This window comes from Equus asinus, chromosome 20 (genome assembly GCF_041296235.1).
Source record: "Equus asinus isolate D_3611 breed Donkey chromosome 20, EquAss-T2T_v2, whole genome shotgun sequence".
Taxonomy (NCBI): domain Eukaryota; kingdom Metazoa; phylum Chordata; class Mammalia; order Perissodactyla; family Equidae; genus Equus; species Equus asinus.
The window spans coordinates 81,280,263-81,301,458 of NC_091809.1; the positions used below are offsets into that span (position 1 = coordinate 81,280,263).

General features: G+C 57.1%; 1 protein-coding gene across 13 annotated transcripts; it reads right to left on the reverse strand.

Annotated features, from left to right (window-relative positions):
- Positions 1 to 314: 314 nt before the first annotated feature.
- TSKU (tsukushi, small leucine rich proteoglycan) lies at positions 315 to 20,947 on the reverse strand. Of its 13 annotated transcripts, none has more exons than XM_070490616.1 (4): positions 20,825 to 20,942; positions 13,430 to 13,561; positions 10,356 to 10,589; positions 6,228 to 8,729 (listed from the first exon to the last, which is right to left on the reverse strand). In XM_070490616.1, the coding sequence occupies exon 4, from the start codon at positions 8,719 to 8,721 to the stop codon at positions 7,648 to 7,650; it is 1,074 nt and encodes a 357-aa protein (XP_070346717.1). In that variant the 5' UTR covers positions 8,722 to 8,729; positions 10,356 to 10,589; positions 13,430 to 13,561; positions 20,825 to 20,942; the 3' UTR covers positions 6,228 to 7,647. The 13 variants fall into 13 exon arrangements, 11 of the variants coding, with proteins under 11 accessions (XP_070346717.1, XP_044608210.1, XP_044608209.1 ...); XM_044752275.2 differs by having other exon boundaries at positions 13,430 to 13,548; positions 20,825 to 20,938; XM_044752274.2 differs by lacking the exon at positions 20,825 to 20,942 and adding an exon at positions 13,631 to 18,049 and having other exon boundaries at positions 13,430 to 13,548.
- Between the last annotated feature and the right edge of the window lie 249 nt (positions 20,948 to 21,196).

Consider the following 21,196-nt stretch of genomic DNA (forward strand, 5'->3'; position numbering starts at 1 on the left):
CACATAGGATTTTACTGGCGGGTCGGGCCAGTCAAGGGAACGGCAGTGTTTGTGTCTGCGTGTGGGAGGGTATTTTTAAAGCTTGTGCTAAGTATGACTTTGCCCACAGTCTGCGGAAAGCACCAAAAAGCTACACCCTTCCCAGGGTCTGCTGGGAGGGCTGCTGGGTTCCTGCCCGGCTCCCCTCTTGCCTCCTCTCCTCTGAGCAGCTCTCACCTGCCCCCACCCATGACTGGCCTCGACCAGCCTCAATTCCCCTCATGTAAGCCCCTCCGTCTGGAGGCAAGCCCCTGAGGGAAGGAGAAGGCATCTTGGCAGGACAGTGGCTTTAGGTCTTTATTCTGCCAGTTCCCAGCTGTGGCTGTGGGGAGAGACAAGGGGAAGCGAGAGTGGGTGGGTCTGGGGACCACTAGTCATTTGTCTGGGCTGGGGACGGGGGCTGGAGGAGAGTGTGAGGCTGCGGGGAGACAGGCCAAGCCTGCGGGGTGGCTGGGAGACAAAAATATAACAAGAGATGACCTCATGTGCAGGGCGGCCCCTCATAAACTTTAAAAACACTGGGTACATGTGTTTTCTCTCAGTTGGGCCTCTCTGCCCGGTCCCTTCAGACTGGCCATGCTCGAGGAGGCCGTGGTGGTCTGCTTTCTCATTTGGCATCTTTGCATCTTCAGCTGCTCATGTCCCATGGCCAGGTTAGCAGTTCTTTTCCCAGGGAAGCCAGAGGGGTGGAGGAGGGGCAACAGGGCTGGGGGGACGTGGAGCCTGTGACATGGTTGTAGCTGTTGTCATGTAAGCAACCCCTCCAAGCATAATGGCTTAGCACAACTGTCATTTCATTTGCTCATGATCCTGCAACCAGGGCTGGGATCAGCTGGTTGCTTCTTCTGCTGGTTTTGCTCTGGTCACTCTTGTGTGCCGGAGGTGGCCGGGTCTGAGATGGGCTGGGATACTGGACCGTTGAGCTGTTCTCTCTCCAGATAGCCTTAGGGCTTCTCCGCGTGGTCTCACCGGACTCCGTAAAAGGAAGCTCCTGACTCCCAAGATTGCAAAGTGAAAGCCACCAGGCCGTTCTAGGACTCGGTCTGGAACTGGCCCAGAGCCACGTCTGTTGTATTCTGTGGCTAAAACAAATCCCGGGCCCTTCCCGGATCCAAGAGGAAGGTTCTACAGAGGGTGATAATACTAAGAGGTGTGGGTCATGGGGCCTCAGTATGACGGGGCATCACATTGGTTGGTAGAGATGGCAGCACGTGTAAAGACCTCATCTGTGAGCCACCTTCTCTGTCAGTCTCCCGTCCTGCCTCTAGTGTCACAGCCCTAGCAACTGCCATGTGCCGCCTTGAAATCATGCTTAGGGTGGATCGCATTTGGGAAGTGGTCGGGTACCCCTCACTCCTCATTACTTAGTGAATGCCCTGGCCTCCGTCCCCCAATCGCACTCTTGCTGTCCTGGGCCCCTGCCTATCTAGCAAGGACACCAGACAACAATCATGGCTTAAGCCAGCGAGCAATGGTGGAATCTCAGACAGTGAGGCTGTCAGGAGAGCGAGGAGAGTGGAAGATTCTCCCTGCTCTCAAATCACAGCAGGTGGGCCATTCCCTCCGTGACTTCCGGGCCTGGGGAGGAGGGTCATGGCGATGTCTCCTCAGCCCTGTGTCCATACGAGTGCTGGGTCAGAAGGAAGCTCGTGGTGAGGCGGTCTCGATGTACTGGTGCGGCGGGTAGAGCCTCTTCTCAAATTCCTAAACATAACAGCTTCTATGAGGGCAACTGCTGAGAGCCGATGGCCACGGAAGAACCCTGCCGGAGAATATTTTGAGTCATAGCATGCTTCTAAGTTTGACAAAATAAAGAATTTTCCAAAAACATAGTACAGTTGTCCCACAGTGTCTGTGGGGGATTTGTTCCAGGACCACCCCCCTCCCCGCGACAGATAGCAAAACCACAGATGCTCAACTCCCTTGTATAAAACGGTGGAGTATTTGCATATGACCTACACACATCCTCCCATATACTTTGTCATCTCTAGATTACTTATAATACCTAATACAATGTAAATGCTGTGTAAAGAGTTGTTATACTGTACTGTTCAGGGAATAATGACAAGAAGAAAAAGTCTGCACGTGTTCAGTACAGATGCAACCATTGCAGGCCTTTCCATCTGTGGCTGATTGAATCTGCAGGTGTGGAACCCATGGATGTGGAGGGTCACCGTATTTCATATTATTTATTAAATGGCACTTATTATGTGCTATGAACTATTCTAAGTATTTTATGTACATTGACTTACTCATTCCCCACGGCAACCCCATGAGGTAGCTACTATCTCCCTTTTATGGATGTGGAAACTGAGGCACAGAGAGGTGGAGTGGCTTAGCCCAGGCCACTCGGCAGCAGAGCCGGGCTCCGAGCCCAGGCGCTCTCCCTCTGAGCCTGTGCCTGAACCTCTGGTTATGTTGCTGTAAGGAAGCGCTCATGTCAGTGCCTCCACCTTATTAAGGAACCTGGCTTTTTGCAGCCCACAGTAGGGCTCTTTGTCCCTCTTTGCCTGAGCAGGGGGGCTGATGCCTTGAACCATCACTCAGATTTGGAAAAGTTGCTACTTCTAAGAATCAACCAATTAGAAAATTTTTCCTAGTTTGACACTTCTGTCCTCAAACCAGTTTCTCTTTTTCTCTGTCTTGCTGTGTCATGTGTGTAATCATTATATATACATGGTACCTAGACATATGCGTATATTTCAAGAAACATAAATATGTGTTTGTGCTCCTAATTCAGAATATTTTGACTAACAGGTATGCAAAACAAAATAATAAATAGCTTTTGGAATTAAACAGTAAACACAGGAAGAATTTCCCGCCTAGCTCAACAAACACAATAATCCCCATAAACACAACCACTGGTACTTAAATAAATACAAGGGAAGAATAAACACAGGGCATGTGACTTAACTGGATGGCTGTTTGCTGTTGCCAGATGTTGAGATGCAGACTGACATTAGGGGTCGATGCGCAGGGCAATTATGATTGCAATTAGCTACCTGCGGACACTGGGCATTGGTGTGTGTTCAGCAGTAGTGGACATTGCCACCACTGGACATCTTCCCTTTGTGGACATCAGCCACTGGTGAGGGCCGTCACTGATGGATATTAGGTATCGGTAAATATTAGGTATTAATGGACATTTGATCCCTGGTGAACATCAGCCAACAGGGAACATTGAACATTGATGGGCAAGGCTCTATTAGCCTCTGATGACCTCTCCTGTCTTGGTGGACATGAAGTCTGAGCACAGAGTCGGCCTCTGCCCCACCTGCCCCATGCCTGGCAGTCTTGTCCAGGGAAACATCCTCTGAGCTGGTTTGGAGGCAGTTGGTGGGTGCTAGTATATACATCTCTGTCTGTCCTCTCTCTCTGAAACCGCTTTGGCTATGACAATTTGAGTGGTGTCACAACAGCTATGGAGGGAAATTCCTGGGTTTAGAAAGAGTTTAATTAGCTCTGAGTTACAGACAGATTGGGTTACACATACATCCACGCAGACTCTGCTCTGCCGTCCTGACCACCACCGGGCGTGTGTCCCTTGCTTCTCTGTAGATGATATGATCAAAGCGCGGCAGGCTGGCCTCATGGGCAGCCGGACCTTAGAAGCGCCTTGTGCTTGGTTTAACGCTCTGCTCTCACCATCTTGAAATTCTTAACACTTCTGAACAAGAGGCCCCACATTTTCATTTGACTCTGGGTCCCACAAATTCTGTAGCCAGTTCTGAAGCACAGACTCGGCCACCTGCCATGTGACTTTGGGCTGCTCCTCTCTGGGCCTCAGTCTCCCCATCTGTGAAACGGGGCCAGGAGGGGAGGGACTTGGATCTTTGGCTTTTCATGTTGTAGGATTTAGAATCAATGGTCTGATTGCAGGTATTTAGAGCTGCGTAACTTCCCCAATTTATTTTCAACAGAAAAATAAATGGAATCCCAGATGAAGCCAGGCCCAGGCTGGTCCCCCTCATCTGGATGGTGACAACTATCCCTGAGGAAATGACAGCACACACACCAAGTCCAAGAACACGTGCCCTGTAAATGGCAACTGTATTAATGAAATGCAAGGAAATGTTTGTGACCCAGCGTGGCCATGAGGGCAAACTGCCTCAGCTGTTTCCCGTCTCTGAAACTCAGCTGAAGGGCGAGGGCAAGGCCTATTCCACGGTGGGCACGCAGAGTGAAGACCCTCTGCTTGCAGCATTCGCAATTCTACAATCCTCAACCTTTAGGAAATTCTTCAGTTCTGAGTCAGTTATCAAAATAGGAGTCTAAGACTACGTGGTTCTGTGTTTCATTATTTCTATGGTGGCGTGAGGGAGGCAACAAGCATTTGTGGAGGGAGTATTTTGTGCCCGGTACTGTACTTCATTCTTGACAAATGTTACTTCCATTATTCTTCCTATAATCCCATGGAGGGGAGATATTTCCATCCCCATTTTCCAGCCTCAGAGAGGTAAAGTGACTTGGCCAAAGTCACACAGCTAGTTTGTGATGGACCCAGGATTTTAACCCTCTTCTGTGAACACCAAAACGAAATCTCTATAATTCTGTAAGGTTTTAATGCCTCACTCTTGGCTCCAGGGTTTCGGGAGGGTGGAGCGCGGCAGAATGAAGGCGGTCGGGATAGGGAAAGACAGTCGGGCCGTGCAAACCGCGCAGGTCCGCTTGCTCCTCCCGCCGCTCTGGGCCTTGCTCGCTGACCCCTCCGACCTGGCGTGTCTGGCCATGCGCGACCACGAGGTGGCGCTGCGGGCCGGGAGCCTCTGGAGGGGCCGCGGGGACACCCGGTCGGGCGCTGCCCCGCGGGGCTCCTGCTATCCCTAAGGCATGTGGAGAGCCAGGGCTGCGGGGTGTGCGGGGTCATGCCCCCACCAGGAAGAAGGACCCCGCGGGGGTGACAGCGTCGGCCCATCCTCCCACTGGAGCTTCACCCCCCGCCCCGTTTGGCGGACGTGCAGCTGCTGCTCAGGGCGGAGGCGACCTGCCCCGAGCTCACTGTGAGCGCCCGGCCTGCCCTCCCCTACCTTCAGCCTCGCTTTCTCCCTGACTTTAAGACCCGCATGTCCCATGGCCCACCCCCAAGGAGGACTCCTTCAAGGGGGCTTTGGGAGGGCCTAGCGCCACTGGGTGAAAGACCCCGAGATCCCTCTCCTAACCCAACATTTGAAGCATCTCTCGTTGCAGGGAATGGAGGAGGGGTGAGGAACTAATTCCAGGACTGTGGGGGCTGGGGTCTCACCCTGACAGCCCCCTACCAGGCCTCAGCCCCTTCCCGTGTTGACTGTGGTGGGCAGCCTCAGGCTCAGGGGGCCCAGGTCCTGCGGAGGAGCCTGAGTAACAAGATGGGCAAGCTCCCCACCCATACCTGTGGCCTGAATGTTCTGCATTCTGTACTATTGCTTACCTATGACCCCTCCCAAGTGTGAGCCCCCGCTGTCCTTGGCTGTGTGGATGAGCCTCCTCCAGGAAGCCTTCCTAACCCTAGTATAGGGCACTCACAGCCACCTGTGCTGCTCTTAGTCAGCTGTCCTGTGTCCTTCCTCCCCCTTCCCCCCCCCCCCCCCCCGCCGCCCCAGGAATGTGAGTCCCCTTAGGGCAGAGAAGATATCAGGAAAACTTGTCATTGTTGGTGAAGATGGTGATGGGTATTCCTGCAGAAATCGGCCAATTAGAAGGAAGAACTTGCTGACAGCAGAGCCAGTGGGGTGAGCTGGAAATGAGCTCCCTGTCACTGGGAGTGTGCAAACAGGAGTTAGGGTACCACAGTGGTCCAAATGCCAAGAGGGAAGAAAGCACTGTTGGAGCTCAGAGGAGAGGGACCTCAAGGAAAGCTCCCGAGGGGAGGCAGGAACTGGGTCCGTTAGGGTGGAAGGGAGTTTAGAAGCAGGGGTGGGGGCAAGGGCAAGATGCCAGAGCCACAGCCTGAGCAAAGGCAGAAGTGTGCAGGGGCCTGCCGAGTTCATGGAGTTGGGGGATCCAGAAGGTGGACAGGGCGCAAGCTGCTGCGAGAGATCCCACCCACCCTGGAGCAACTCCCTCCCTCATGTCACCTCAGTCCCCAAATCCTGGGAGGTCATCGGGCTTTTCAGGGAGAACAAGCTGCCCAGGGCAGAGCTGGTCCCGATTCATCCTTGTGGCCTCAGGGTCCAGCCCAGGGAATGTCAGTGGACACTGGCCGACCGATGGAAAGAGGGGCTCTTTATAGTGTTTATTAAACCAAGGACCAGTAGGTGCTGGGTGGGGCTGGTGGGGGAGGACAGAGCCCTCATTGTTCTGTGGGCGTCTCTGTGGGCCCCGCCCCCTGATGCCCACATGGCCAGTGGTGGCTGGCTTCCATCCAACACCTCCTCCCAGCACATCCCCAGGACACAGTATTACAAAAGTGAACAAATGCAATTTTTTCTTCTTTTACAAATGACACGTTTCCATCCCCTGCCAGCAGGGGTGGGGGGTGGCGTGGTTGAAAGTGACAGTCCATTAAAAAGGCAACAACTTTTATAAAAGGAACCCTAAGGAAAGAGCCCAGGGCTGGGAAGCTGAGATGCCACCCTGGGGCAGGGCGCATAGACAGGTGGGGGCTCCCTGCCTCCTCAGTAGGGTGAGATGGACTCAGGGACTGTTGGGCTCAGGGCCAGGTGGGGCTCCAGGACTGCAGCAACTCCTTGGGGAGCATGCACTTCAGGGGTCAGTGGGTGCATTTCCAGTCTTGATGCTGGGGGACCCCACCCCAGAGTGGGAAACTGGCAGGGCTGAGCCTGGCATGCCTGAAGCTTCCAGAGACCCTGAGAAGTGAACTGACTTAGCTTGTGCCACACAGCCGGTCACAGGGCCCAGAGTCCAAGGCCCTTGCCTGTCCTGAGGATGACAGGGACAGGTCACAAACAGCAGGAGGTGGGTCTTGGCAGCAAGGGGGAGCCCAGGAAGGGGAGGGGAGGGCATGATTTGGAGAAGTCAGAAAAGTGCAGAGGGGCCGGCTGGGAGGCAGGACGCTGGGTCTAGTGCTGCCTCTGCTGATGTGGTACCTCAGATCTGCATTTTTCCTTCTCTAGGCCTCAGTTTCCCCATCTGTCACATGAGGAGGTGGACTTGATTTTTTCTCCAGCCTTTTCTACAACCAAAGTTCTACCCAGGGTTCTAGGGGAAAAGAAAAGGATGAAGTGGGCCTCATGTGCCCAGAGCAGAGGGGGCTTTGTCATAAAAGAAACCCATGCCCCTGAGTGACTAGACCATGGGCCCAGGGGCGCTCAGCCATGGACCTGACCTCTGCCCCGCAGTGGGATCTCCCTCCCACCCTTTCCTGTCACGGGTCAGGTTGGCCCAGGCCTGAGGGAAGGCACTTTGGGGACAAGTGGGGAAGGACAGCAGGGGACTGCTGTGTGGTTTGGCATGGAAGACCCTCTGCTAATGGTTTGGGGGGCAACACAGACAAAGGGGCAAGACTTTGCTCCTGGGTGTTGGTCCAGGTCCAAAGCCTTTCTTTCAATGATGCTGCCACAGAAGCCTGCAGAGTCCCCACTGGCATTGGCACGTTAAAATATGAATTACCTGGGACCTGAGTGAGCCCAGGGCAGCAGTCTGTTGTGTGGCCCCAGGCCACACCATTTGTCACAAGGTGTCGGGGCCCCTGGCAGCCAATTCCTGGGCTTCTACGCAGTGCAGGGCCACCTTGGGACTGGAGCCAGGCTGCCGGGGGTAGGCGCCCTCCCGCACCAGGCGCCGGCAACGCACACCCTGGCCCACGCTGACACTCTGCAGCGCCGGGAGGTGGAGCAGCAGCATCTCGGGAAGGGGTACCAGTGCAGTGCCCGACAGGTCCAGCTCCTGCAGGGAGTCCAGGCCAGAGAACATCTCGGCTCCTGCCCACTTGAGCTTGGGGTTGCCCGACAGGTCCAGGACCTGCAGGCCCTGCAGCTCACGGAAGCCATAGGGTGCCAGCTGGGGGACACCCTGCAGGCTGCCCAGCGACAGGTGTGTCAGGCCCACCAGCCCTGTGAAGGCACCTGGGCCGATGGCAGCCAGTGGGTTCCCGTCCAGGCTCAGGTAGCGCAGGGGCAAGTCGTGGAGGTCGGGCACGGCGCGGAGCTGGTTCCACGCCAGGTTCAAGCTCTGAATGGCGGGTGTGGGCAGGCTGGCCCCTGCGGGATGGGGCAGGAGGCGGTGGATGAGGTTGTGGGAGAGGTCCACGTGCAGCACCCTGCCCTGGCTGTGGGTGGTGAAGGCGGACACTGAGACCTCCTGGAGCTGGTTGTGGCTAAGGTTCACGTCACTCAGGGGTGAGCTGGTGAAGCTGTCGGCCGGCAGGGCTGCCAGGCCATTGTGGCTGAGGTCGAGGGACTCCAGGTAGCGAAGGCGGGAGAAGGCAGTGGGCAAGATGCTGGTGAGGAGGTTGTGGCTGAGATCCAGGCCAGCCAGCGTGGTGTAGCCTGGCCCTGCCAACACCGACTCGTTCACCATCTCCAGCCGGTTGGAGGACAGGTCCAGGTGGGTTGTGTCCAGAGGGATGGGCACGGGCATGATGTGGGGGCCCAGGCCACTGCAATCCACTCGCGTCAGGCTGAAGCTGTCGAAGAGGCCAAAGGTCTCCACCTCACACTGGCACCCGGGGGAGCATGGCCGGGTCGTCTGGGCCCCGCTTGCGGCCAGCAACAGCAGCGGGGGCAGCAGCAGGGGCCACGGCATGGTGGGGGCTAGAAAGAGAGCCATAGGTGAGGGGCCACAGCAGGCTCCCCAGACCACATGGTTTGAACCCCACCCCCTAAGACACCAGCCGATGTGTCTAGGCACAGCTGAAGGTTGCCGCCAGCCCCTCAGTCCCCTGGGATGCTTTCCCTGGATACCCCTCCTCATATAATTTCTAGTCCCCGTTCCTCTGTGGCCTCAGTCTCCCCATCTGTATGGTAAAGAGGGTTAGGCCAGATTGGTCGATTTTAAACTAGAAACAGCAGAACCCTTTCTTAAGTAAGATTAGCAGATGAAAGGGGGCTGTTCTGGCTGAAGCGAGGGTGGGGGCCTGGAGCCTTCCATGCCTGCTCACCATCCGTGCTGGAGGATGTTAAAGAACCCAGTTGGAAACCCACTGGACTAGACAGGTCTTCAGCTGGCTGCTCCAGCTCCAACTGTCTAGGTCCATGGGCTACTCTCGACCCATCTCCTACTGGGGACGGGCTCACAGCCTAGGGCTTGGGGTTAGGGGTTCCATTCACCTCTGCTGACAGGTGCTAGGTGCTGGGTGCTGAGCCAGCTGCCTCACAGCCCGGTCTCGCTTAACCCCCACAACCACAAAAACTGCAAGGCAGCAGTTTCTGTCACTGCTTCTCGAAGAGGGAACTGAGACTTAGAGGTTCAGGAGTCACGCACGGCCACACATAGTGGGAGCAGAACCTCATGGCATACAGAGGAAGCATGGCTCCCTATCGTGGTTCAGCAGTGGAGGAGCCATGCCTGAGACCCACGCTCCAGCCTCCCAGACCGAGGCCTCTCCCTGCAAGGGGGGCTGCAATGACTATCCCCACAGTCCTAAGCCCCCTCACCTGGCCTGTCCTCGAGGCAGGACCCCCCTTCATTCCAATTGGGGACCCAGCGTCTAGACCTCCAGAAGGGCCCTGGGGACACCCGTCCCAAGCCCCTTTCCCCCTGCCCTGCCTCACCCCCAGCTGATACAGCCATTTCCTCTCTTGGGCCCTTCCTTTAACCCACGCAGGCAGCTGGGCTGGTCTCCCCAATATACAGATGAAGAAATGGGGCTCAGAGAAGAAAAAGGTCTTACTGCAAACTAGTAAAAAGCAAGGCAGGATCAGAACCCAGGCCTGCTCAATTCCAATTCCTCCATTTTCACCTGCTGCCTCCAGCAGGCCTGGCAGGGTGGCCGGCAGAGACAGGGTCCCCAGTGGGTTTTCCCCGCTGACACATCCTATGACACAAGCCACATTCCCTCCCCTGGCCTCAGTTTCCCTCCCTGTACAACTATAACAGCAGCTGCCACGGATGCCAGGCAGTACATGCACCTCACCACCTTCAGTCCTCATACTCATGCACACGTGTCTGACCCAAGGCCCGAGTTCACGCCCACTGTGTTTCTTGGGACAGTGGTGCTCAGTGGTGCTCCCAGGAGGATGAGGGACGAGCACAGAGAGCTTCTAACTGCAGTTTGTGGTTACCCCTCCCATCACACAGCGGCCACTCATCCCGGGGGACAGCAGCCCTGAGCCTCACCCCAGCAGGACTTTTCATCTGGGGTGGCCCCCTCTGCAGTCTTCCCCGGACCTGTCCCTCCCACCGGCCTTCTGGGAGGGGCGGACCTGGGACCTGCTCACCTTCTGGACTGAGGGTGAGTGGCGAGGGAGCGGCAGGATAGCTTTACTAGTCCTCCATGAACACTTGAAAGGGGCAGCCACTTGATCCGCACTCAGCGCTGTGCAGGGGCAGGGAGAAGTGGGGCCCCTCCCCTCCCGCCCCTTTCTTTTGTAGAGTCCAATTTGAGGATTAAACCCGGCCCAGGTGCATCCTGGGCTTGGTCCCAAATGAGGCAGGACAGAGTGTTCCAATGTCTGGAACAAAAAGGAAAATATTAAGTTGCTTCAGGCGCCTTTGTCCCTGGGGAGGGGGGGGCCCTCACCACAGGGGTTCATTACCGCTCGGCTGCACCCCCCCTGCTAAGCTGATCTGCTCATACCCGTCCTTCCTGGGGTTTACACAAACACCACACACACACACACAAAAGGCCCCTAGACTACCCATTGGTCCCCAAAGGTGATTATACAATGTGCCTATTAAATGCCAAATGACCCCTCCTGAGCTCCCGCTTATGTAACTGGCAGCCCCAACACGGCCCAAATGCTGCCCTTCCAGAGGGCCTCTGGCCGCCCCCCAGGCCTCAGCCTTATCCCCTGTACCATGAGGCAGTCATCCTGCCCTGCCCCCTCACAGAAGTTGACCCAGCTCTCTCTGAAGTGCAATGCCCACTGCGAAGGGCTGTGCACGCATGCAGGGGGTCAGCATGGGGCCGCTGCAGATGAGGACCTGACTGGGTAAGGGGAGCAGAAGCGTGGATTGAGACCCACCTGGATGCCTGCGCTTATGAACGCTCCCAGGGCACCCTGGATGGGGTCCTTGCTCAGCCCTGCGCAGCGGACACCTCCCCCCCAGGCCCCTGCTCTGTGCCAGACCCGGACATTCAGTGGAAAGCGTGGATGGTGACAGTCAGAGCCAGTCCTGACTATCTGCTAGAGCTGGACCCTCGTTCTCTCGTTCAACCCTCAGTCCTCCAGGACCCATTTATAGTGGAGGGAACTGAGGCTCAGAAAAGGAAAGTGGCACAGCGGGAACTGATCTCGGGGCTTTGTAACCTTGTAATCAGTTGGGTTCAAGTGGGCGCACAACCTTCTCTGTGTTGCTGGGGACAGAAGAGCTAAGCGTCCAGAGCCCGAGGGCCAGGCTCCGGCTGCCATGAAGACTGATGACGTGGGTGCCAAGCTTTTCAACACCCAACGGCTCTGGGGCTTTCCTGAGGTCACAGCAGAGCCCAGAGCCTCTCAGGGGTGTCCCAGGCTGTTGGGAGAAGAGAAGGGAGGAATCCCTAGAGGCTTCCCAACTTTGGACCCAGAGAGGGGCAAAGCGGGGGTGTGGGCTGGCAGTCCTTGAGTCAGCGCCCTGCTCTGCTCAGAGGAAATGCCCCCGTTGGGGTAATATGAGGGGCACTTCTCGTCAAGTCGTCACGGGAGATGCTGACGTCTGGCACTGCTACTCCAAGTCCCTTAGCAAAAAGGTTCTGGAGCCAAGGGGAAGGCAGAACTCTCCCAGGAGACTGAGGGAAGATAAGGAAACTCCTGCTGGGGCACAGCCCTCTACAGTTTACAAGAGGCCTTTGCTCATGTGATGCTGTGAGGGCCACAGAGCAGGGTGTGCAATCTCTTGCTTTAGCAACAAATCTGTGGCCCAGGGAGTCTGCAGTGACTGGTCTGCGGATACCCAGTGAGGCGGTGGCAGCTGATACTCAGACTCCAGGCCCAGGGCTTCCCCATCTGTCAAGACGGCTGTTTAAGTCTCCTACGGACCTTACTGAGTGCATAAAAGTAACGCTCAGAAGAGTCTGTAACCTCACGGAGGGTGCTGATACCACAATGCCAGCTATCATAAGGATAAAATGCATGTCTAAGAAAATAATAACTATGCTTTAAAAAAAACCCCACCTAAATCCTAACTTTGGAAAGCCGAGAAGAAAATAGATCAAGACAACAGTGGTTTTCCTTTAGATGGCAGGACTTTGAGTGACTTCAACATCTCAATCTCCTTTCCTCTCTTATAGTAAAAATATATACAGGGGCTGGCCTGAAGGCATGGTGGTTAGGTTTGTGCACTCTGCTTTAGCAGCCCAGGGTTCGCGGGTTCAGATCCCAGGCGCAGACCTAGCACCGCTCGTCAAGCCATGCTGTGGTGGCATCTCACATAAAATAGAAGACTGGCACAGATGTGAGCTCAGTGACAATCTTCCTCAAGCAAAAAGAGGAAGACTGGCAATGGATGACAGCTCAGGGCCAATCTTCCTTTCCAAAATAAATAAATAAATAAATATATATGTACATATATATGCATTTATATATATATTTATACATATATGTGTATATATATATAAAAAAACATGTATGTATATATATATATATATAAAAAACACACTCTGAGTAACCAAGACTCCTAGTAGGATGGCTGCATGGCCATCTCTGCTCTCTCTGGTCTGGGCTGGTCACTATCTCTGAACCTCAGTCTCCTCATCTGTGAAATGGAGATAGTAACGGCCACCTCACAGGACTATCATGAAGATGAAACAAAATGGTGGAAGTCAGGCACCCAGCAGGGCTCCTGGGACACGGGAAAGGCGTAGTGTGGGTGCCCTGGCTTCCTGGGAGCTGAGGGAGAGGCGAGGTGGCGATGGGCAGGTGGGCCTGCCCCTGCTGCGCTCTCTCCTCCTCCCTCCTTCAGCAGACATGTCCCACATGTGTCAGGGCTCTCATCCGCGCCTCCCCGAGAGCAGTTCTTTCCATGGAGGCCACACCATGCGGTTTCTCAACAGGGCTGCTGGATCTGGGGAGGGATGAGTCATGTGAGTTCCTCTTGACAAAAACCACCGGCCTCAGCTCTGTGGAGAGGAAAGACCCCCCCAGAGAGCCAGAAGGCCCTGCACACCAACTTGCAGTGTGAACCGGGCAAGTCGCTTTACCTCCCTGGACCAGTTCCTTCAACTGTCAATCTGGGATGGTAATGCAGGTCCCATCGGCCTCAGAGAGGAAGCTGTGAAGATTAGACTGAGAAGCTGAACGCTCCCACAGAGAAAGGAAGCCCCAAGGAGTGGAAGCCACAGAATGGAAAAACTGTGCCTTTTCATCTAACTCACCCATATCCACTGCAGACACAGTTAATCGCAGCACCGCTTCCTGGGCAATCTGCAGGGGACCTCAGAACTCTCCTGGACGTGGTGCTCAGACTGCCTCTACCCACCGATCGGAGTTGGCTCTAGAGAGGAAAACTGTCATTCTGGGATCAATTCTCTGATTTGAAGGAGCTACAGCCCGGGGAACAGAAGTCACCTGCTAACCTGGGCGACTCTGGGAAGCGACTTCCTCTCTCTCAGCCTGTTTCCACATCAGAGACAACAATCCCTTCCTCAAGGGGCTGCTGTGAGGACTAGCGGTCACAGCGCCAGGACACCCACAGAGGCACAGTCAGCGGGTGGCGTGTCTCTCCTAGGCCACAGGCTAGAAGGGGGACTGGAGGGGAGGCCACAGGGCAACCGTGCATAGTGACAAGACAGTCCTGGCAGGCAGTCAGGAGCCCCAGTCTTAGTCCCTGCTCTGCGTGGCCTGTTCACAACTTCAGACATGTCCCCTCCCCTCTCTAAACATTTCTCCTGCTTCATAATAAGGGGCTTAGTCTAAACAATCCAGCTCCAGCATCTCAGAATTAAACAACTGCATTTACTGAATCTCTTCTAAGTATAAGGCACTGTGCTAGGCCGTGTGAGGTATGCATTGGGCTGGGGGGGTAGGGGGGTGGGCCAGGACACCAACTCAGCTCAAGATCACTAGCACCTGCCTCGGACCCAGGAGACCAGGACTCCAGCCCCAGGTCTGCCACTGTCTGGCGGGTACCATCTGGAAGGGCACTATCTGTGTGCCCTTCGCAGTTTTCTTGACTTCTCTGAGCCGCAGTTTGCTCCTCTGTGTAAGGTATGAACTCTGCCTCCCTCTGGGGCCTGTGCTCCACCCACGGGAGAAAGGGAAAGGCACAGAGGTGGCCACCAAGGCAGGCCGAGGGAGAAAAGGGATCTTTGGCCCAAGATAACATTCCTTCTTTTCCAAACTTGACCTGCAGATAAGACACGCACTTTTGGCCAGGTTGCAGAACACCAGGGCGGGAGGGAGGCCGAGGGCCCGGAAACTGCACCCGCCGCTGGTGCGGGGGACAGGGTGTAAGGTCCCCCGGGCAGGGGCCTCGAGTTACTCATTGCTGGGCCCACAGAGACTCTCAGGAAAGTTTGCTGATGGCCTGTGAGGTCGGTAAACGGTGTGGCCCTACAGGTCTCCCCATTGTGACACCCCAGACCCTGCTAGAGCCCCTAAAACAGCTTTGGCCACAAAACTCCTTGACTTCTACTTATACCTACAGAAATCGGGTTCTCCCTGGCATAGAGGCATCTGCAGGTTGTCCCCATCTTCCTCCCTGCCCCGGCTGAGCCCCCATCTTGCTCTGAACCCAAGGTGACGGCCTCTGGACGACTCTCAGCCTCTGCTCACGCTTCTCTCAACTCAGGGAATTCCAGAGCTGGGGAGCTGGACGGCCTCTCAGAGACCACAGGAGGCGGAGGCCCAGAGAGGGACCGTGACGGCCAGGAAACAGCAGAGCAGGACCTGGGACCTGGGTCCCAATGCCACACACTGCTGCCTGCACTGCCTGCATCCCCCGGCCTGCCCTGGCCCTGCCAGCAGAACAAAGCCCATCTGTGCCCTCGGGCTCCCGGGCCGCCCTCCCTGCCTCCTCTCACATCTCACCACGGGCACACCTCCAAACAACGCAGTCAATTCTCTGCCCTCCTGTACCTGCCCATTTCCTGACGTGAAGTGTACTCGGCGAGGGGCGGTGACCCTGCCCTCTTCACCTGCGCATCCCTCCCCAACTCAGGGCAACAGCCAGGCCTGCGGGCCCGGCAAACACTGCTGGACGAATGGAGAGCCCGGCAGGTAAGCCAACCGCTGGACTCAGCCCCGGTGTGAAGCCAGCCCTGTACCTACCGGGCTTGGGCCACTCTCTCCTTTGTCAAGTCTCAGTGTCCAGAGCAGGGATGACAACACAGGGTTGGTGAAGGCATTAAGGGACAGCACGTGTGGCATTCAGTTGAGGATCTGCCACATGTTAAGTGCTCAGTGCATGGTAGACAGCAATGGTGACGATTTATTACGCTTCCTGAAGGCAATGACCATGTTCTTCCTTACGTTCCTCTCTACCCAGGTACCCCATGCAGTGCCAGGGACCCGGCAGGCCTGTGACCGCTTGTGCTAAGGTTCTCCGGTCACTGTGCAGGAGTTGCTGGCAAGGCCCCAATCTCCCCGCTCGTCTGAAGAGACCTCTCTAGGGTCAGGGGTCCCAGCTCCGGCCCTCCTGGCCCCAGCTGCCTGCCCCTGGGGCTGCACCACAGCATCTCTGGCCCATAGAACTTCCCAGCGCTTCATCACAACTCCGAGAGGGAGCCCCTGGCACAAGGACGAGGTGGGCAGGGGGCTGAGCCTCGGCCCCGGCATCCACCCGAGACAGGCCTTTCCTCCATCGGCCACCCCTCAATTTGGAGCTGCCCCCCACCCTGCTCCCCTTCGTCATCAGCTCCCTCTAGCTGACGCCAAGGAAATCTCCAAGTGGAAATGCCATTAACGTCTTGCCCCTCGACCACTGAGTCAGTTCCAGAAACATAAGGCAGAAAGAATTTCAGGGCCAACTCCCGGAGCCTTGAGGGCCGGCCCTCCCAACAGCACCGCTAATGCTGCACTCTGTACAAACCCGTCAGCCCGCCCCCCACGTCTCTGCCAGCATCTTGTTTCTACCTCGCTGCCATCCTTGACCGTGGGGATTACCATCCCTGCTCTGCAGACAAGGAGACTGACATTACCAGCTGGGCAGTAGAGGAACCAGGACTCCAACCCAGATGTCCAAGCTCCAAATCCAGTGCTCCTTCTACTGCTGTGCCTCAGCTTACAAATGGGCACGTGTGGATGACAGCTGGAGCTGACCGTGCTCGACTGTAGTTGCGTTGACCTGTCTGTCCTCCTGTGGCCAGGGATGGGGCTCGATTCATTTTAATGTCCTTGGAGCCGAGCACTGGGCCTGGCACAAAGAAGGTACTATATGAAGACATACTAGGTATTTAGGATACCTCCACCTCACCAAGGACATTCTCAACCTTTCCAGCGCCTCCTCAACTATTATCTGTCTGGTCACCCTATAAGATCAGCAGATCAGATGGCATCGTATCTATTTTACAGCTGCATAGAGACCCAGAGAGGTTCAGTGATCTGTCCAGAGTCACACAGCCAGTGAGGACAGGGGCTGGACTCAGGATCTAGGTATTCTGACACCTGGTACCTAGCCTCCTCTGTGACATCATCCCCGGTGCAGGTGGGCCTGGAGGCCCAGCAACCTCATCCAAGGAGGATGATCCACAGGGAAATGGGCAAGGCTCCAGATACCATTTTCTCCTTCCAATGCGTCTTCTTCCTGAAGCTTTTCAAGCTCCCTTTGGCCTGAGGCAGCACGTTTGGACACAAGGGAGGCAACGTGGGGCAGAAGAAGTGGGCTTTGCAGCCAGGCAGACCGGGCTCCAACCCCACAGTGCCTGCCTCTGTAGTGTGGTGGGAATCCTAGCACGGCTCCCAGCGCGTCACCGGGATGATGACACGAGGTAAAGTGGAGACTCGGCCTGGCCTGGCACACACTGGTGCTCACTGCATGCAGCCTCCTGCCCCCTAATGGTTAATTTCAGGGGCCAAGAAAGGCAAGGCAGGGGCAGAGGATAAAGAATCCAAAATGCGGGTCCGGCCCCGTGGCTGAGTGGTTAAGTTCATGCGCTCTGCTTTGGCGGCCCAGGGTTTCGCCAGTTCAAATCCTGGGCGTGGACACGGTACCGCTCATCAGGCCATGCTGAGGCACTGTCCCACATGCCACAACTAGAAGGACCCACAACTAAGAATATACAACTACGTACCGGGGGGCTTTGGGAGAAAAAGGAAAAACAAAATCTTTAAAAAAACCAAGAATCCAAAATGCATCCTCTGAGGCCTAGAATTCTCTTCCTGTGCACCCACACCCCAGAGTCCCCCTCGGGCTATGAGTGCTGCCCAGGCTCTCCTGGGGAATTAGTAAGGGGAGCAGAAAGGTCACAGAGGCCGAGCCAGGTGGAAGTAGTTGTGTTGCTTGTGACAGAACCAGAATCAGCAGCTACCCCAGGCGGGTCAGTCATTGTCTCCACTGCTCCCAAGCCAGGCAGTCACCTCACCCCGCCCAGGGCTGGCTCAGGAGGCCTCCTGGCCTGGACACCTGCAACAGCCTCATTCCTGACCCCCTGCCTCCTACTGCCAGTCAGGCTGGGCGCCAGAGAGCAATTCCAACAGACCCCACCACTGCTCCCTGTTTGAACTCATCCCGGGAAGACAGCGTGCCAGCAGAGAGCCCCACCTCGCTCCTAGAGCCTTTGCACAGGCTGCTCCCTCTGACGAAGGTGACAACAGATGCCCTTCTTTTCTCGGCCTACCATGGAAACCCTCACTCATTTGATTCAAAAGCCACCTCCTTGGGGCCGGCTCCACGGCCGAATGGTTAAGTTTGCTGCTCCGCTGCGGCGGCCCAGGGTTTGGATCCTGGGCGCGGACATGGCACCGCTCGTCAGGCCACGTTGAGGTGGCATTCCACATCCCACAACTAGAAGGACCTGCAAATAGGATATACAACTATGTACGGGGGGGGGGGGGGGGGGGTTGGGGAGATAAAGCAGAAAAAAAAAAAAAGATTGGCAACAGTTGTTAGCCCAGGTGCCAATCTTAGAAAACAAAAAAAGCCACCTCCTCTGTGAGCCCTTCCCAGTGTAACCAGCCCCTCATCCAGCAAAAGGTCACCCTCCCCGGGCTCCTGTGGCCCCTGGGCTGCCCCCTCAATGTCCCGACACAATTTGCAGTCTGTGGCCGTCTCAGAATCTGACCGTGTGCAGCTCTTCTCCTGCATGGGAGATGTGAAGGGGGATAAACCGTATGAATGAAGTGTCCTGGACAGAAAGCTTCCCTCTGCTTGGAGAGGATAACAATTGGCTCAAGCTTGCAGGGGACTTAGGGCTTTGTCAGGTGGTGAAATCGGGCTCAGGACCACAGGAGATGGTCTCCGCCTTCTATTGTCAGTGCAGTCCCACAGCTGTCTGCACACCTCTTCTCATTTTATTAGCACAGGTAATTCATTATCCTATTTAACACTCAGCAGATCAGTGAGACAGGAATTGCTATTCTCATTCGAAGGACGAGGAGACAAAGAACCAGAGAGGTCAAGTTACTTGCCCCAGGCCACAGAGCTAGGAAGCAAGAGTGGGAGTAAAATCCAGGTCTTTTCACTCAAAGAGGCTGGAGCCCTTGGCCTCCAGCACCACCACCAGTCCTAGGTTTCTTAGAATGACCAATCTCACCCTGTCGTGCTTGCTTAAACCTCCAACAGCTTTCCACTGCCTACAGGTTCAAACCCCAGCTCCTAGACCTGGCATTCAAGGCCCTCATATTTGGCCTGCCTTCCTTTCTAGCCTCAGGCTGAATTCCACTTCCCCCTCCCTCCCGCCAAGATCTTGGACCCGACAGTCCCAAAGACTGACCATCTCTGTGCTGTTATCAGAAGGCACAGTGAGGCGCTGTTCCCTCTGTGGGAGACACTTCCTGGCTCCCAGGTATATTCACCTGGCTTCCTCAGCCTTCCCTTCCAGGGGTTCCAGGCCCACCTCACTTGTCCCTCCCCTAACTTCACAGCCACCTTCCTTCCCCTCCTTCAAAAGAGCAAAGTAGTGCCTGGGAATCAGTCAGGTCAGAATGGAGGGAGGTGTTACATAAACATCAGTTGTTTCCAGGCTCTGGGATCTCCAGCAGTCAGCCAGAACAGGAAGGGAGGAGAGAGGCAGTCGACACTTCCCTTTCCAGAAGGGAAACTGAGGCCCAGAGAGGGGAACGAAAGTGCCCACGGTTGCCTCCTTCCCAAGTGAGTGGCTTGTGCTCCTGCTTCAGGTCTGCAGCATCCAACAAAGTTCTCAAGGACTGGGGAGGGGTGGGGGTAGGGAGGAAGGTGTCAGGGTTATCTTTTCGACTCAGGATCAAAAACTCAGCAGGCTCCCGCCACCTGAGCCCTCCCTCTCGGGCCAGACCTGGGCTCTGCAAGTCTGGACTTATCCGAAGGGTAGAGCAAAGAGAGGAGGGACCCGAGAAGTTCCTGAGTCACCACCTCGCCCGGCCAAGTGTGGGCGGGCCCTGCTCTCAGCCGGCTCCCGCTGCGCTGGTTATCCCGAACGCAGGCTCTGCGCCGCCAGGGAGTTCTCAGCCCCAGCCCTAACAGGGCACTGTGACTCAGAGAGGCCGCGCAACTTGTCCAGTGCCGTACAGTGGGCCAGTGGCCGTCCCATTCGACACCAGTATGTGTAAAGTTCCCACTCCCCGAAGCCCAGCTCGGGGGCCTGGAGCCTGCGCCTCGGGCAGGCCCGGATCCCAAGAAGCTATCGCCCTCTCACCTATGGGATCAGATGGCTTGTCCCCCCACCCCGGAGGCGGGAGGCAAACGGAGAGCAGATCTCAAAGCGGAGCCAGGGGCTGGGGCCGGCCTCTCCGCCTAGCAGACACGTCTCTCTCGGTCACACACTCTCTCTCCGAGAAGCGCGGGGCAGGCAACGCCGGCCGTCCTCTCCTCTCCTCTCTCCAGCCCCCGGCGGAGCCCAGGACCGGACGTCTCCCTCCCTCCCCGTAGCCGGTTCGGCTAGGGTGTCCGGCACGCTCCGCCCAGCCCTGGCCCGGGACGGTCCCCAGACGAGGCCGATCCCCACCCCAATCCTATGCCGTCCCCTCACGGCCCTAAGGACCCTAGGAGGTGAAGGAGAGGAGGGCTGCCAGCGCCCCCTGCCAGGGCTGCAGCGAGGAGGAGGACGGGGGCTGGCTGTTGCCCCAGGAACCGGGAGAAAAGTTTGCAGCCAAGTCGGGGGCCCTGGGGACAGCAGGAGAGCGAGGAGTCGGGGCGGCGTCTGGCTCCCGGCGCGCACACACTCCACGGACACCCAACCCAGACACGTCGACAGGCACACACCACGTACGCGGACACAACGATGCACCCACCAACACCCAAACCAAACGCGGGCCGACAATACATGGACACAGGCGCGAAACAACCACGCAAAGGCACGGACACACAAAGGCGCAGGCAGATTCACGTCCCCGGACCCAAACTCACAAAGACCCACAAACGCGAGATGCACGTGCCGGCACAAAGACCCCAGAGACGCCGGCCCACGCCCTGGGCCCCCGGCCCGAGCCTTTGTCTCCGGGAAGCCCTCTCCCCTCGCTCCGGGCTCCCCTCTCCGGCCGAGCCCCGGGCGTCCGGCGGCGGCTGCCTACGCCCCGGGTCCAGGAAAAGTTGAGGGGCCCCGGCCCCGCCCCTGCGCCCAGCGCCGCCCGCCCGCTGGATGGGGCGGCCGGCATGGGGCCGGGGGCTCCAGCTCCGCCCGGGGACCCGCACCCACCTGGAAGCCTGCGCCGCAGCCGCCTCGGCACGCTCACCCAGGCGGCCCGGCTCCGGGCCCCCGGGCCGGCGCTTTTCTCGCCGCCGCGCGGCCCGCCCCTGCCCCCGCCCGCCGTCGCGCGCGCCCCCCACCCGCCGGCGCCCAGTGGCGGCCCGCGCCGGCCGCCCGGGCCTCGGCCTAGGGAGCGTCGCCAAAGTGCCGGCCTTCCCCGGCGCGCGCCCCGCCCCCCGCCCGCCCGCGGAGCCGCGCCGAGCCCGGGTTCCACCCGAGGGAGCGTCTCAAAAGTGCGCACGCAGCTCCCGCCCGCTCCAGTCGGCCTCGTTCCCGGCTTCCTGCGTCCCGGATCCCCGCCCCCTCCCCGGGAGAGCCCCG